The following is a 15,801-nucleotide window of genomic DNA, read 5'->3' on the forward strand; positions in this document are numbered from 1 at the left end:
GAAGCCCCCTGGTGTACCGACCCTGAAGCAGTATGTGCTGCTGAAAACATGGCTGTCGGCGTGTACAGTGGAGGGGGGAGCCGTGGGCGTAACCCCAAAAGTGCGGGAATCTGGTGCCCTGAGCGAAACGTGAGGGAGGCGGAGGACAGCCAAGTGTGCTCCAGCCGTCACTGCTAGCCTCCGACTGACCGTCCCGCCCTTCCCCCTGACTGGCAGGGCCAGGGGCGGGAGCTTAAGGCGCTAGGCCGCAAAAGCCGGGAACTAAAGTTACAGACCGCGGCCGGCAAGCAGGCGCGGTCGGCGCGGTAGTCGCCAAGTCTGAGGCGAAGCTGCTCTCTGCACCGTCCCCAAGGGGACACTGAGTACCTTGAGGGGATCAGTTCCGTAGCGTGATTAGTGAGGGGGGCGGAGGACAGCGAAGTGTGCTCCGGCCCTCACTGTCGGCGTCAGCCCGACTGTCCCGCCCTTCCTCCTGACTGGCAGGTCCGGGGGTGGTATAATGATTGAACAGTGCCCGGGGCTGGACTGTAAGGCTTCTCCAGGAGTAGCCAAAAATCAACAGTGCGACCATACAACAAGCATATATATATATATGTACACTTCGGCACTCAGTGGGGCCAGCACCTCAGGTGCTGCTTACCGACCGCTCACAGCGGTTGTGTGATCACCAGAATCCGTGCCCGGGCCCCCCTGATGTTGTCTCTCCTCTCCAGCGTCAGAAGTGCTGACAGGAATGGCTGCCGGCATTCTGTGGGGAGGAGGGGGGCCGTGGGCGTGCCCTAGAAAGTGCGGGAATCTAGTGCCCCACTGTGCTGAGTGAGGGGGGGAGGAGGATACAGAGTATGCTCCAGCCCTCAGTGCTGCCGTCCTGTGCAGCGTCCCGCCCTTCCCCTGACTGGCAGGCCTGTGGGCGGGAATAAGCGAAACTAGGCCGCAAAAGCCGGGGACTAAAGTTATAAGCGCGGCCGGCGCGGTAGTCCCCGGCGCACTAACACACCCAGCAGTGCTGCAGTGTGTATGGCACAAGCGCTCCATGCGCGGTCCCCACAGGGACACAGAGTACCTCACAGTAGCAGGGCCTTGTCCCTGACGATACCCGGCTCCTGTCCAGCAGATTCCCCAGGGGCTGCGGAGGGAGCACGGTCCCAGTGCCTGGAGACCGATTAGGATCCCACTTCACCCAGAGCCCTAAAGGGATGGGGAAGGAAAACAGCATGTGGCTCCTGCCTATGTACCCGCAATGGGCACCTCAACCTTAACAACACCGCCGACCAGAGTGGGGTGAGAAGGGAGCATGCTGGGGGCCCTGATATGGGCCCTCTTTTCTTCCATCCGACCTAGTCAGCAGCTGCTGCTGACTAAGATGTGGAGCTATGCGTGGATGTCAGCCTCCTTCGCACAAAACATAAAAACTGAGGAGCCCGTGATGCACGGGAGGGTGTATAGCAGAGGGGAGGGGTTTACACTTTTAAGTGTAATACTTTGTGTGGCCTCCGGAGGCAGTAGCTATACACCAATTGTCTGGGTCTCCCAATGGAGCGACAAAGAAAAGGCGCACTTTTTGCGTCATTTTCTGTGATCCGTAGCGTTCTTATTTTTCGGGATCTATGGCTAAGTGATTGCTTATTTTTTGTGCCTAGAGCTGACTGTTTTAACACTACCATTTTTCCGCAGATGCTACGTTTTGATCGCCTGTTATTGTATTTTGCACAAAATTTGCAGCGACCAAACAACGCAATTTTGGCGTTTGGAATTTTTCGACGCTACGCCGTTTACTGATCGGATGAATTTTACATTTTATAGATCAGGCGATTGAGCACGACAATACCAAATGTGTGTATATTTTTATTAACCCTTCAATTTACCAATGGAGCGAATGGGGGGGGTGATTTAAACTTAGGTTTTTGGGTTGTTTATTTTAAAAAAAAAACAAAAAAAAAAACAACACTTATTTTACTAGTACCCCTAGGGGACTATAACGATCAGCAGTCTGATCGCTCTTCCATTTCTCCAGATCACAGCTGAGATCTGCAGAAAGGGAGCTCTCCTATTACAAACAGCAGTCCGTCAGTTGTAAGAGGATGTGAGTCATGATGGCTACAGGAGTCATTACCTGACCCTGTGCTACCATGACAACCATCGGATCCACGTGATCACATCACGTGACTTGAGATGCAGCCGGGTAAGTGAATGCTTACCGTGGCCCGCTATTACATCCCGCTATGACATTTTCACAGCACGCTGTAAGGGGTTAACAGGCATGAGTGGGTAGCGAATCCACTTGTGCTTGATAGATGCATGTCAGCTGTTCAAAGCAGCTGATACGTGCAGCGATCGCTGCCGGCGGCAAGCATTAACCTGACACGATCCATGATGTACCCAGTACGTCATGTGTCGTGAAAAGGTTAAAAACTAGTGATGCAGTATGCATGAGGCTCACCGTTTACGACAAACCATCACTTAGGAACCAGAATTTATCTATCCAAAATGTTAGAAGAAAATCAAAATAATTGTGCTATAGGCAACACCAATAATTTCACTAGGTGTAAAACTCCCATCAAATGTATGGAACAAATAAAGATATTATAAATATATTAATGTATTCAGCACATTAAAACCTTACCGGCAGCACGTCTTGGCTGAGCCAGACGTGGAGCCACCACCTCCGGTTCAGAGTCACTACATGAATCCATGACGGGGCTTGCTTTTTTCACAGGTTTGAATGGAAGGGTTGCCTGTTTCTTGCCTTTAGTTGCCTTTGCCTTGGTTCCTGTTTAATTTACATTTGCCATTTACTAAGGAATTGCGTGAAACTAAAGCTTTAACCATAAGAAAACTTAACATCCCACAAACCTGGCTCAGCTTTCACTTTCTTGCTTAGTCGTTCAGCAAGGGAAACGCTTTCATTACTACTCTGAGGGCTGTTCCCAAGGCTCTCCTGCAGATCATCGTCATTGTCTCCAAACTCCATTTTCTTAGCAATGTCGTCAGTCTAAAGGAGAAAACATTATGGATTGTTTACGATAGGCGGCCTGTTGCTTAGAGACAAACCTCTCTTTTTATATAGTTTAGTAACAAAACATACAAATGTAAAGATGTGATAGCACATAGAAGCATGTGTTAAAGCACCAGTCCATTGGTTTTTCTTCTTCAGTGCTGGAGTGGTGCTTTAAATGCAAGTCCCCTATTCAGTCATAGTCCCTTTCTGGTGGCTTCATAGTTTTTCAGTGGTGCTCCGGTCCCGCGGCACTATCTTGTGCCCATAACTTCTGACTGGCCGGAAGTTAGAAGTAACGTCACAAGTGCACAATGTAACTATAGGAGCCAGAATGAGGCTCAGGGTTACATTTATGACCTCCTGTGCACTCCTTGAAACACTGGAGCTGCTGCCAATCACAATCGGCAGAGACCACCTGGTGCACTGCTGGAAAAAGATGACGAACGCAGGCGAGTAGCAGACAGGGGACTTACACTAAAAAAAAAAAAAAAACTCCTTTTATTGTAGATTTCAGGGAAAAATCCTTTAAAGGGAACCAGTCACTAGTTTTTTGCTCTATAAGCTGCGGCCACCACCACTGGGCTCTTATATCCAGCATTCTAACATGCTGTATATAAGAGCCCAGACCACTGGGTATAACATAAACCCTTTATAATACTCACCTAGAAGGTCGCTCCGGTGCACAACAATCGGATGGGTCTCTCCGTTCTCCGGGATCGGCGCCTCCACTTTTGGCCACCTTGGTCTTCCTTCTTCTGAAGCCGCGGTGCATGAAACGTCTATGTCATACACATGCGCCGGCATTGAGGTCCTGCACTGGTGCACTTTGATCTGCCCTGCTCAGTGCAGATCAAAGTATTGTAGTACCCCTGACCACAATGCCGGCGAATGTGGATGATTTAGACGCGTCATGCACCACGGCTTCAGAATAAAGAAGACCAAGGTGGCCAAAAGGGGAGGCACCGGTCCAGAACTGCGTCACCCATCCAACTGTTGTGCATCGGAGCGACCTTCTAGGTGAGTATTATAAAGTGTTTATGTTATACCCAGTGGCCTGGGCTCTTATATACAGCATGTTAGAATGCTGTATATGAGAGCCCAGTGGTGGTGGCCACAGCTTATAGGCCGAAAAAGTGGTGACAGGTTCCCTTTAAGTGTCATAATCTCATCCTTACCTTAATTCTCTTCCGGATCTTTTTAGTCGCTTCTGCTTTCATAGCTGTTGTGACCCTGGGAACAATTCGCCTTCCATGGGGTGATGGCAAGATCTCCTGTAACTGCATCTTCTTCACCTGAGGTCTTCCACTTTTGCCCTTCACCACTTTGCCTTGGAGGGAGAGCTGCTCCTCAGCACGATCTTTTTCTTCTACACGCTTTTATTAAAAAAATACAAAACAAGTCTATAATTAGCAATGTACAATTTTTACATAAGTGTAGGCAAAGAACACATTTCATAGTTTAGCTAGTGTTGATAATAAAAAGTGTAAATAGAAAGAATCAGTGACGTGACTTACTTCCAGCTCCTCAACAAAGACAGCGAGGTCCTCTCTCCACAGCGTAGATGGAGATTTCTTCTTCAGGTCCTCCAGCTCGGTGATCTGATACAAAAACAAAGCAATTATACAAGATGCACATTACAGATCAAAACAAAGTTACGTCATCTAAGAAACCCCCCCCCCCCCCCCCCATCTACAAATCAAAGGGGTACTACGCAAATAAAATGCCAGGGAACTGATGCCAACCTTAGTATCCCTCTGCTTGCACAGCTCATCTTTCTTCTCTTTGGTCAAATACCACATAGGCATATTGAGGAGATAGTTGTAATCTGGTCCAGTGGTTGATGCTTCAGTTTCTTCTTCTTCTTCGATCATCTCTCCAGCTTCTTCCTGTAAAATAAAACACAACGTAATAAAGACATGTGAAGCGTTTACATGACTTGCATAATGCCTTCAAGTACAGAATGAAGGACCGAATAGGTAGGAATACAGAGGAGAGAAAAAAAGAGAATTTTGTTACTTAACGTAAATTCTTTTTCTTATAGTTCCGTATTGGGAGACCCAGACCATGGGTGTTTAGCTTCTGCCTCCGGAGGACACACAAAGTACTACACTTAAAAGTGTAGCTCCTCCCTCTGAGCTTATACACCCCCTGGTAGCCAGTCCTAGCCAGTTTAGTGCAAAAGCTGAAGGAGAATAGCCACCCACAAGTAGAACCGAGTAAGAACCGGAACAACCGGAGACTCTGTCCACGACAACAGCCGGTGATAACACACGGAACAAGAAAATTGCCAACAGGCAACTGGGAGGGAGCTGGGTCTCCCAATACGGAACTATAAGAAAAAGAATTTACGGTAAGTAACAAAATTCTCTTTTTCTTTATCGTTCCTTTGGGAGACCCAGACCATGGGACGTTCCAAAGCTGTCCCTAGGTGGGAATAAACAGAAAAAACTAAGAAGTAGGCGGAGCCTAACTTCACAAGTGGGCGACAGCCGCCTGAAGGATGCGTCTGCCCAAGCTCGCATCTGCCGAAGCATGAGCATGCAATTGGTAGTGCTTCGAAAAGGTATGCAGGCTAGTCCAAGTGGCAGCCTGACAGACTTGTTGAGCCGTAGCCTGGTGCCTAAAAGCCCAAGAGGCACCGACAGCTCTATTCGAGCGTGCTTTGATCCCCGGCGGGGGAGGCACCTGAGTACTCTGGTAGGCGTCCGAAATGGTCGATCTAATCCAACGGGCCAAGGTCGGCTTAGAAGCAGAGAGACCCTTGCGCCGCCCTGTGGTTAGCACAAAAAGAGAGGTGCACCGCCTAAGCGCAGCGGTGCGAGACACATAGATCCGGAGAGCAGCACCAGATCTAGAGTATGCAGCGCTTTCTCAAAGCGATGAACAGGGGCCGGACAGAAGGAAGGCAAGGAAATATCCTGGTTAAGGTGGAAGGGAGAGACCACCTTAGGAAGAAAGTCCGGGGTGGGACGGAGAACTACCTTGTCTTGGTGAAAAACCAAAAAAGGTGACTCAGAGGAGAGCGCAGCCAAATCAGAGACTCTCCTGAGAGAAGTTATTGCAACTAGAAAGGCCACCTTTTGAGAAAGACGATACAAAGAAACCTCCCTAAGGGGCTCGAAAGGGGGTTTCTGCAATACCGTGAGGACCAAGTTAAGGTCCCAGGGATCCAAGGGCCGCCGATAAGGCGGAATGATGTGAGACGCACCTTGCATGAAGGTGCGGACCTGAGCCAGCCGGGCGAGACGCCGCTGGAACAGCACTGATAGAGCTGAGACTTATCCCTTGAGAGAGTTGAGGGACAGTCCTAACTGCAGACCGGACTGTAAAAGAAGGGAATTTTGTTACTTACCGTAAATTCCTTTTCTTCTAGCTCCAATTGGGAGACCCAGACGATTGGGTGTATAGCTACTGCCTCCGGAGGCCACACAAAGTATTACACTAAAAAGTGTAAGGCCCCTCCCCTTCTGCATATACACCCCCCGTGGGATCACGGGCTCTCAGTTTTAGTGCAAAAGCAAGAAGGAGGAAAGCCAATAACTGGTTAAACAAATTCAATCCGAAGGAACATCGGAGAACTGAAACCATTCAACATGAACAACATGTGTACCCGAAAAACCAAAAAATCCCGAAGGAAACAGGGCGGGTGCTGGGTCTCCCAATTGGAGCTAGAAGAAAAGGAATTTACGGTAAGTAACAAAATTCCCTTCTTCTTCGGCGCTCCATTGGGAGACCCAGACGATTGGGACGTCCAAAAGCAGTCCCTGGGTGGGTAAATTAATACCTCAAGTTAGGGCCGTAAAACAGCCCTTCCCTACATGGAGGCAACCGCCGCCTGCAGGACTCTTCTACCTAGGCTGGCATCCGCCTAAGCGTAGGCATGCACCTGATAATGCTCGGTGAAAGTGTGCAGACTCGACCAGGTAGCCGCCTGGCACACCTGCTGAGCCGTAGCCTGGTGCCGTAATGCCCAGGACGCACCCCCGGCTCTGGTAGAATGGGCCTTCAGCCCTGATGGAACCGGAAGCCCAGCAGAACGGTAGGCTTCAAGAATTGGTTCCTTGATCCATCGAGCCAGGGTGGATTTGGAAGCCTGCGACCCTTTGCGCTGACCAGCGACAAGTACAAAGAATGCATCCGAGCGGCGCAGGGGCGCCGTGCGGGAAATGTAGATTCTGAGCGCTCTCATCAGATCCAACAAACGCAAATCCAATTCATATCGATGAACTGGATGAGGACAAAAGGAAGGTAAGGAGATATCCTGATTGAGATGAAAGGGGGATACCACCTTAGGGAGAAACCCCGGAATCAGGCGCAGCACTACCTTGTCTTGGTGAAACACCAGGAAGGGAGCTTTGGATGACCGCGCTGCTAGCCCGGACACTCTCTGAAGAGACGTGACCGCTACCAAAAAGGCCACTTTCTGTGAAAGTCGAGAAAGTGAAACATCCCTCAGAGGCTCAAAGGGCGGCTCCTGGAGAGCAATTAGTACCCTGTTCAGATCCCATGGGTCTAACGGCCTCTTGTACGGAGGGACAATGTGACAAACCCCCTGCAGGAACGTGCGTACCTAAGAAAGTCGTACTATGCGCTTCTGAAAGAAAACAGACAGCGCTGAGACTCGTCCGTTAAGGGAGCCGAGCGACAAACCTTTTCCCAAACCAGATTGCAGGAAGGGAGGAAAAGTAGGCAATGCAAATGTCCAGGGAGACACTCCCTGAGCAGAGCACTAAGATAAGAATATCTTCCACGTCTTGTGGTAGATCTTGGCAGACGTCGGCTTCCTAGACCGTCTCATGGTGGCAATGACGTCTTGAGATAATCCTGAAGACGCTAGGATCCAGGACTCAATGGCCACACAGTCAGGTTCAGGGCCGTAGAATTCAGATGGAAAAAACGGCCCTTGAGACAGTAAGTCTGGCCGGTCTGGTAGTGCCCACGGTTGGCCAACCGTGAGATGGCACAGATGCGGGTACCACGACCTCCTCGGCCAGTCTGGGGCGACGAGGATGGCGCGGCGGCAATCGGAGCTGATCTTGCGTAGCCCTCTGGGCAACAGTGTCAGAGGGGGAAACACATAGGGTAGATGGAACTGCGACCAATCCTGAACTAAGGCGCCTGCCGCCAGAGCTCTTTGATCGTGAGACCGCGCCATGAAAATCGGGCCCTTGTTGTTGTGCCGAGACGCCATTAGGTCGACGTCCGGCCTCCCCCAGCGGCTACAGATTTCTTGAAACCCGTCCGGGTGCAGAGACCATTCCCCTGCGTCCATGCCCTGGCGACTGAGGAAGTCTGCTTCCCAGTTTTCTACGCCCGGGATGTGAACTGCGGATATGGTGTATGCTCTGTCTTCCACCCACATCAGAATCCGCCGGACTTCCTGGGAGGCTTGCCGGCTGCGTGTTCCGCCTTGGTGGTTGATGTATGCCACCGCTGTGAAGTTGTCCGACTGAATTCGGATCTGTTTGCCTTCCAGCCTCTGCTGGAAGGCTTGCAGGGCAAGATACCCTGCCCAGATTTCCAGAACATTGATCTGAAAGGTGGACTCCTCTGAAGAGAGTCCTTGCCCGTCTGAGAAAGGGGTACGTTCCTGTCTAGGGACGTCGACTTCCCATCCCATTGGCGAAGAATGTCCTATAGAAGTGGACGCAGATGAAACTGCGCGAAAGGGACTGCCTCTGCATGAGGCGCCTTAAGGGGTGTGACTGGCCTTGAAGGAGAGACTGCACCCCCGTCTGTAGTGAACGCTGTATGTCCAGCGGGAGCTGCACCATCGCTGAGAGAGTGTGAAGCTCCATGCCAAGATATGTCAGCGATTGGGTCGGTGACAGATTTAACTTTGAAAAGTTTATGATCCACCCGAAACTCTGGAGAGTCTCCAGCGCCACGTTCAGGCTGTGTTGGCATGCCTCTTGAGAGGGTGCCTTGACAAGTAGATCGTCCAAGTAAGGGATCACAGAGTGACCCTGAGAGTGCAGGACTGCTCCCACTGCTGCCATGAACTTGGTGAAAATCCGTGGGGCTGTCGCCAGACCGAAGGGCAGGGCTACTAACTGAAGATGCTCGTCTTCAATAACGAATCGTAGCCAACACCGGTGCTCTGGAGCAATCGGCACGTGGAGATAAGCATCCTGATGTCTATTGACGCTAGGAAATCTCCTTGAGACATTGAGGCAATGACGGAGCGGAGGGATTCCATCCGGAACCGCCTGGTTTTCACGTGCTTGTCGAGCAGTTTTAGGTCCAAAACGGAACGGAAAGAGCCGTCCTTTTTTGGTATCACAACCAGATTGGAGTAAAAACCGTATCTTGTTCCTGAGGAGGAACAGGGATTACCACTCCTTCTGCCTGCAGAAGAGCAGCGGCTCGGTCGGGAGGTGAGGAATTTCTGAAGATCTAGCCGGAGGACGAGAACAGAACTCTATCCTGTACACGTGAGACAAAATGTCTCTCACCCACCGGTCTTTGACCTGTGGCAGCTAAATGTCGCCAAAGCGGGAGAGTCTGCCACCGACCGCGGATGCGGAGAGAGAGGGCTGAACGTCATGAGTAAACCGCCTTGGTAGCGGTTCCTCCGGCTGCCTTCCTTGGGCGTGATTGAGCCCGCCAGGAATCTGCGCCTCTCTGAGCCTTTTGAGTCCTTTTGGACGAGGACAATTGGGACCTGCCCGAGCCTGGGAAGGACCGAAACCTCGACTGTCCCTTCCTCTGTTGGGTGTGGTTTGATCTGGGCTGGTGTAAGGAAGAGTCCTTACCAATGGACTGTTTAATGATTTCGTCCAATCGCTCACCAAACAGTCTGTCACCAGATAATGGCAAACTGGTTAAGCACTTTTTTGGAAGCAGAATCTGCATTCCATTCCCTCAACCACAAGGCTCTGCGTAAAAACACGGAGTTGGCGGACGCCACTGACGTACGGCTCGTAGAGTGCAGGACAGCATTAATAGCGGAAGTCGCAATGCAGACAATGCGAGGTTAAGGACGCCATCTGCGGCACAGATGTACATGTGACAGTGTCCACGTGCGCAAGACCAGCTGAAATAGCTTGGAATGCCCATACGGCTGCGAATGCCGGAGCAACCGACACGCCGATAGCTTCATAGACAGAATTCAACCAGAGGACCATCTGTCTGTCAATGGCATCTTTAAGGGAAGTCCCATCTTCCACTGCAACTATGGATCTAGCCGCAAGCCTGGAGATTGGGGGATCCACCTTTGGACACTGGGTCCAGCGCTTGACCACGTCAGGGGGAAAAAGGATAACGTGTATCCTTAATACGATTGGAGCACGCTTATCTGGATAAGTGTGTGTTTCCGGATTGCTTCTCTGAAGTCAGAGTGGCCAGAAAAGTACTCAATATACGCTTGAGATACTGAAAAGGGATTTCTCCTGCTGTGAAGCTGACTCCTCCACCGGAGGAGCTGAGGGAGAAATATCCAACATTCCATTGATGGACGCTAGAAGATCATTCACTATGGCGTCACCATCCGGTGTATCCGGATTGAGAGCGGTCTCAGGATCAGAGTCCTGATCAGCTACGTCTGCCTCATCATACAGAGAGTCCTGCTGGGACCCTAACCAGTGATGAAGCCGAGTGCCGCTCCCAGCGAGCTCGCTTAGGCTGTCTGGGACTGTTGTCCGTGTCAGAGCCTGCGCCCTGGGATGCATGGGACCCCCCCGGAGCACTGATTTGTCCAAATGAGGGTGGCCAGGGAGCATTGTGTCAACATTGCCCATGGTCCGTCTGGACTGCAAAGTCTCTAAGATGTTAGTCACAGTCACAGACAATCTATCAGCCGAAACTGCAACTCCGTCCCTGTCCCTGGACAGGGTTCACCGGTGGTTTCTTTGGCCACCTCTAGCAGAGACCCCGGCTGACCAAGTGATACAGGGGAGCATTGCACACAATGGGGACAGTGGAACCTGCCGTGTGGAACAGTATCACGTGCAGTACAAGCAGCATAGAAAAACCTGTGCCTTGGCACCCTTGCTTTTTTGCTGCTGTTGTCTAGCCATCTAGAAGTATATAGCCAAGAATAGCGACCGTACAGTGCAATGTATAGCATACAAGCAGAAAGTACAAATGAACACTTCAGCACATGCAGTACAAGCAGCATAGAAAACCTGTGCCTTAGCACCCTTGCTTTTTTGCTGCTGTTGTCTAGCCATCTAAGAGTATATAGCCAAGAATAGCGACCGTACAGTGCAGTGTATAGCATACCAGCATGAAGTACAAATGAACACTTCAGCACATGCAATACAAGCAGCCTAGAAAGCCTGTGCCCTAGCACCCTTGCTTTTTGCTGCTGTAGTCTAGCCATCTAGGCATAAAGTACACATGGTATTAGTGGGGTCAGCACTTCAGGTGCCGCTTACCGCCCGCACAAAAGCGGGTGTGTGGTCGCCCGAATCCTGTGACTGGTTGCCCAGAGCTTGTCTCCCTTCTCCAGCCCAGACTGCGTGCAGGAATTGCTGCCGGCGTCCTGTGAAGAGGGGCGGGCCGTGGGCGTGCCCCAGACAAGAGCGGGAAACTGGCGTCCCACTGTGTCCAGTGAAGGGGGCTGGAGAATGCAAAGCAGACTCCAGCTCTCGGCGCTGACTTTCTGTACAGCGTCCCGCCCCTCCCCTGACTGGCAGGGCTGGGGGCGGGAACGAAGCGAAAACTAGGCCGCAAAGCCGGGGACTCGAGTAATAAGCGCGGCCGTCCTATGTGCACGGCCAGCGCGGAAGTCCCCGGCGCACCACAAGTCCCAGCCGCGCCACAGTGTAAAACACCCCGCAGCGGCCGGCGCGGCAGTTTCTAATACATAAATTCACTCAGCTAAGCTGCAGTGAATAATAGCACAAGCGCTCCGCGCTGTTGTCCCCGGCGCACTAGCACTCCCAGCAATGCTGGCGTGTGTGTGCGCGATGTGTACGGGGACACAGAGTACCTTAATGTAGCAGGGCCCTGTCCCTGACTATATCCAGCTCCATATCCAGCAGGTTCTCCGGGTCTGTGGATGGAGCCCGGTCTCAGTGCCTGGAGACCGATAAGATCCCACTTCACCCAGAGCCCTGAGGGGGATGGGGAAGGAAAGCAGCATGTGGGCTCCAGCCTCCGTACCCGCAATGGGTACCTCAACCTTAACAAACACCGCCGACAAAAGTGGGGTGAGAAGGGAGCATGCTGGGGGCCCCATATGGGCCCACTTTTCTTCCAACCGACATAGTCAGCAGCTGCTGCTGACTAAAAACAGTGGAGCTATGCGTGGATGTCTGACCTCCTTCGCACAAAGCATGAAAACTGAGAGCCCGTGATCCCACGGGGGGTGTATATGCAGAAGGGGAGGGGCCTTACACTTTTTAGTGTAATACTTTGTGTGGCCTCCGGAGGCAGTAGCTATACACCCAATCGTCTGGGTCTCCCAATGGAGCGCCGAAGAAAAGACAGAAGGGTCGGCAACGAGAATGGCCAAGGAGAATGGCCGGAAGAGCGACACCAGGACAGGAAAATTTTCCAAGTCCTGTGATAGATTTTAGCGGAGGAAGACTTACGGGCCCGAGTCATAGTGGAGATGACTTCAGGAGGAATACCAGAAGCCGTCAAAATCCAGGATTCAAGAGCCACGCCGTCAATTTGAGTGCCGCAGAATTCGGGCGGAAAAACAGACCTTGCGAGAGCAGGTCTGGACGGTCCGGAAGATGCCACAGCATCTCCACGGACAGTTGGAGCAGGTCCGGATACCAAGCTCGCCTGGGCCAGTCCGGTGCAATGAGGATGACTCGACGGCCCTCCATTCTGATCTTGCGCAGGACTCTGGGCAAGAGAGCTAGAGGGGGAAACACGTAGGACAAACGAAACTGGGACCAGTCTTGAACCAGAGCGACCGCGGCGAAGGCCTGAGGATCGTGGGAGCGAGCCACGTAAACCGGAACCTTGTTGTTGTGACGGGATGCCATTAGGTCCACGTCCAGAGTGCCCCACTTGCGGCAGATTGACTGAAACACTGCCGGGTGCAAGGACCAACCGCCACCGTCCACGGATTGACGGCTGAGATAATCTGCCTCCCAGTTTTCTACGCCAGGGATGTGGACTGCGGATATGGTGGACTTTGAGTCCTCCGCCCATTGAAGAATGCGTTGGACCTCCAACATTACCAGGCGGCTGCGTGTCCCGCCTTGGTGATTGATGTAGGCAATCGCTGTCGCGTTGTCTGACTGGACTCGAATGTGCCTGCCCGCCAACAGGTGGTGAAAGGCTAGGAGAGCTAAAAGGACAGCTCTGGTTTCCAGCACATTGATTGAAAGGGCTGACTCGGACGGAGTTTAAGTGCCCTGTGCTCTGTGGTGGTGATGTACCACTCCCCAGCCGGATAGGCTGGCATCCGTGGTGTGAATCACCCAGGACGGAGTCAGGAAGGAGCGCCCTTGGGACAGGGAGAGGGGTCGAAGCCACCACTGAAGAGAGCTCCTGGTCCGTGGCGACAGAGCCACTAACCTCTGTAAGGAGGAAGGCCGCTTGTCCCAACAGCGGAGAATGTCCAGCTGCAGAGGACGCAGATGGAACTGGGCAAAGGGAACCGCCTCCATGGAGGCCACCATTTGACCCAGCACCTGCATCAGACGCCTGAGGGTATAACGGCGGGGCCTCAGGAGAGAGCGCACAGCCAACCGGAGTGACAGCTGTTTGTCTAAGGGCAACTTCACAAGTGCCGGCAAAGTCTCAAACTGCATCCCTAGTTACGTGAGACTCTGGGTCGGAGTCAGAGTGGATTTGGGAAGATTGACAATCCACCCGAATTGGGCTAGGGTGGCGAGAGTGAGCGAAACACTCCGCTGACAGTCTGCGCTGGATGTACCCTTGACCAGAAGGTCGTCCAGATAAGGAAGCACTGCTAACCCCAGGAGGTGCAGGACCGCAATCACTGCCGCCATGACCTTGGTGAATACCCGAGGGGCCGTGGCTAACCCGAAGGGGAGAGCCACGAATTGGAAATGATCCTCTCCTATCGCAAAACGTAACCAACGCTGATGTGAAACTGCGATTGGCACATGTAGATAGGTATCTCTGATGTCGATGGACGCCAGGAACTCCCCTTGGGTCATAGAGGCAATGACTGATCGCAGAGACTCCATGCGAAAATGCCGCACCCGGACATGCTTGTTGAGAAGCTTGAGATCCAGGATGGGCCGGAAGGTACCGTCCTTTTTTGGAACTAGGAAGAGATTTGAGTAAAAACCTCTGAACCGTTCCTGAGCGGGAACTGGGACAATCACTCCGTTTGCCTGCAAGGACGCCACGGCCTGCGAGAAGGCGGCGGCCTTGGAGCAGGGGGGGAGTTGAGAGAAAGAAGGGAATTTTGTTACTTACCGTAAATTCCTTTTCTTCTAGCTCTTATTGGGAGACCCAGACGATTGGGGTATAGCTACTGCCTCCGGAGGCCACACAAAGCACTACACTAAAAAGTGCAAGGCCCCTCCCCTTCTGGCTATACCCCCCCGTGGTATCACGGGTTCTCCAGTTTTAGTGCCAAAGCAAGAAGGAGGAAAGCCAATAACTGGTTTAAACAAATTAACTCCGAGTAACATCGGAGAACTGAAAAACCGTTCAACATGAACAACATGTGTACCCGCAAACAACAAAAACATCCCGAAGGACAACAGGGCGGGTGCTGGGTCTCCCAATAAGAGCTAGAAGAAAAGGAATTTACGGTAAGTAACAAAATTCCCTTCTTCTTCAGCGCTCTATTGGGAGACCCAGACGATTGGGACGTCCAAAAGCTGTCCCTGGGTGGGTAAAGAAATACCTCATGTTAGGGCTGCAAAACAGCCCTCCCCTACGGGGGGTGTCACTGCCGCCTGCAGGACTCTTCTACCTAAGCTGGCATCCGCCGAAGCATAGGTATGCACCTGATAATGCTTGGTGAAAGTGTGCAGACTGGACCAGGTAGCTGCCTGGTACACTTGTTGAGCCGAAGCCTGGTGTCGTAATGCCCAGGACGCACCCACGGCTCTGGTTGAGTGGGCTTTTAGCCCTGAAGGAACCGGAAGCCCCGCAGAACGGTAGGCCTCTAGAATTGGTTCTTTGATCCATCGAGCCAGGGTGGCTTTAGAAGCCTGCAACCCCTTGCGCGGACCAGCGACAAGGACAAAAAGTGCATCGGAACGGCGCATGGGCGCCGTGCGGGAAATGTAGAGTCTGAGTGCTCTCACCAGATCTAACAAACGTAAGTCCTTTTCATACCGGTGAGCCGGATGAGGACAAAAGGAAGGCAAGGATATATCCTGATTAAGATGAAATGAGGATACGACCTTAGGGAGAAACTCCGGAATGGGGCGCAGCACTACCTTGTCCTGGTGGAACACCAGGAAGGGAGCCTTGGATGACAGAGCTGCCAGCTCAGACACTCGCCGAAGCGATGTGATCGCAACGAGAAACGCCACCTTCTGTGACAGGCGAGAAAGGAAACTTCCTTCAGAGGCTCGAAAGGCGGCTTCTGGAGAGCAACTAATACCCTGTTGAGATCCCATGGATCTAACGGCCGCTTGTACGGGGGTACGATATGACAGACCCCCTGTAGGAACGTGCGCACCTTAGAAAGACGTGCTAGACGCTTCTGAAAAAACACGGATAGTGCCGAGACTTCCCCCTTAAGGAAGCCGAGCGACAAGCCCTTTTCTAACCCCGATTGCAGGAAGGAAAGAAAAGTAGGCAATGCAAATGGCCAGGGAGACACTCCCTGAGCCGAGCACCAGGTTAAGAAAATCTTCCACGTTCTGTGGTAGATCTTAGCAGAGGTGGACTTCCTAGCCTGTTTC

At 52.1% G+C, this 15,801-nt stretch overlaps 1 protein-coding gene across 1 annotated transcript in view; it reads right to left on the minus strand.

The window, feature by feature from the left end:
- The window catches only part of TOP2A (DNA topoisomerase II alpha), a 195,197-nt gene that overhangs the window by 35,297 nt on the left and 144,099 nt on the right, over positions 1 to 15,801 (minus strand). The window contains exons 26-30 of the mRNA XM_075350156.1: positions 4,741 to 4,884; positions 4,513 to 4,596; positions 4,174 to 4,371; positions 2,854 to 2,992; positions 2,624 to 2,770 (exon numbers count right to left, since the gene is read on the minus strand). Of these exons, the coding sequence (XP_075206271.1) occupies positions 2,624 to 2,770; positions 2,854 to 2,992; positions 4,174 to 4,371; positions 4,513 to 4,596; positions 4,741 to 4,884 (712 nt within the window). The remainder of the gene's footprint in view (positions 1 to 2,623; positions 2,771 to 2,853; positions 2,993 to 4,173; positions 4,372 to 4,512; positions 4,597 to 4,740; positions 4,885 to 15,801) is intronic.

This window comes from Anomaloglossus baeobatrachus, chromosome 5 (assembly GCF_048569485.1).
Source record: "Anomaloglossus baeobatrachus isolate aAnoBae1 chromosome 5, aAnoBae1.hap1, whole genome shotgun sequence".
Classification (NCBI taxonomy): Eukaryota; Metazoa; Chordata; class Amphibia; order Anura; family Aromobatidae; genus Anomaloglossus; species Anomaloglossus baeobatrachus.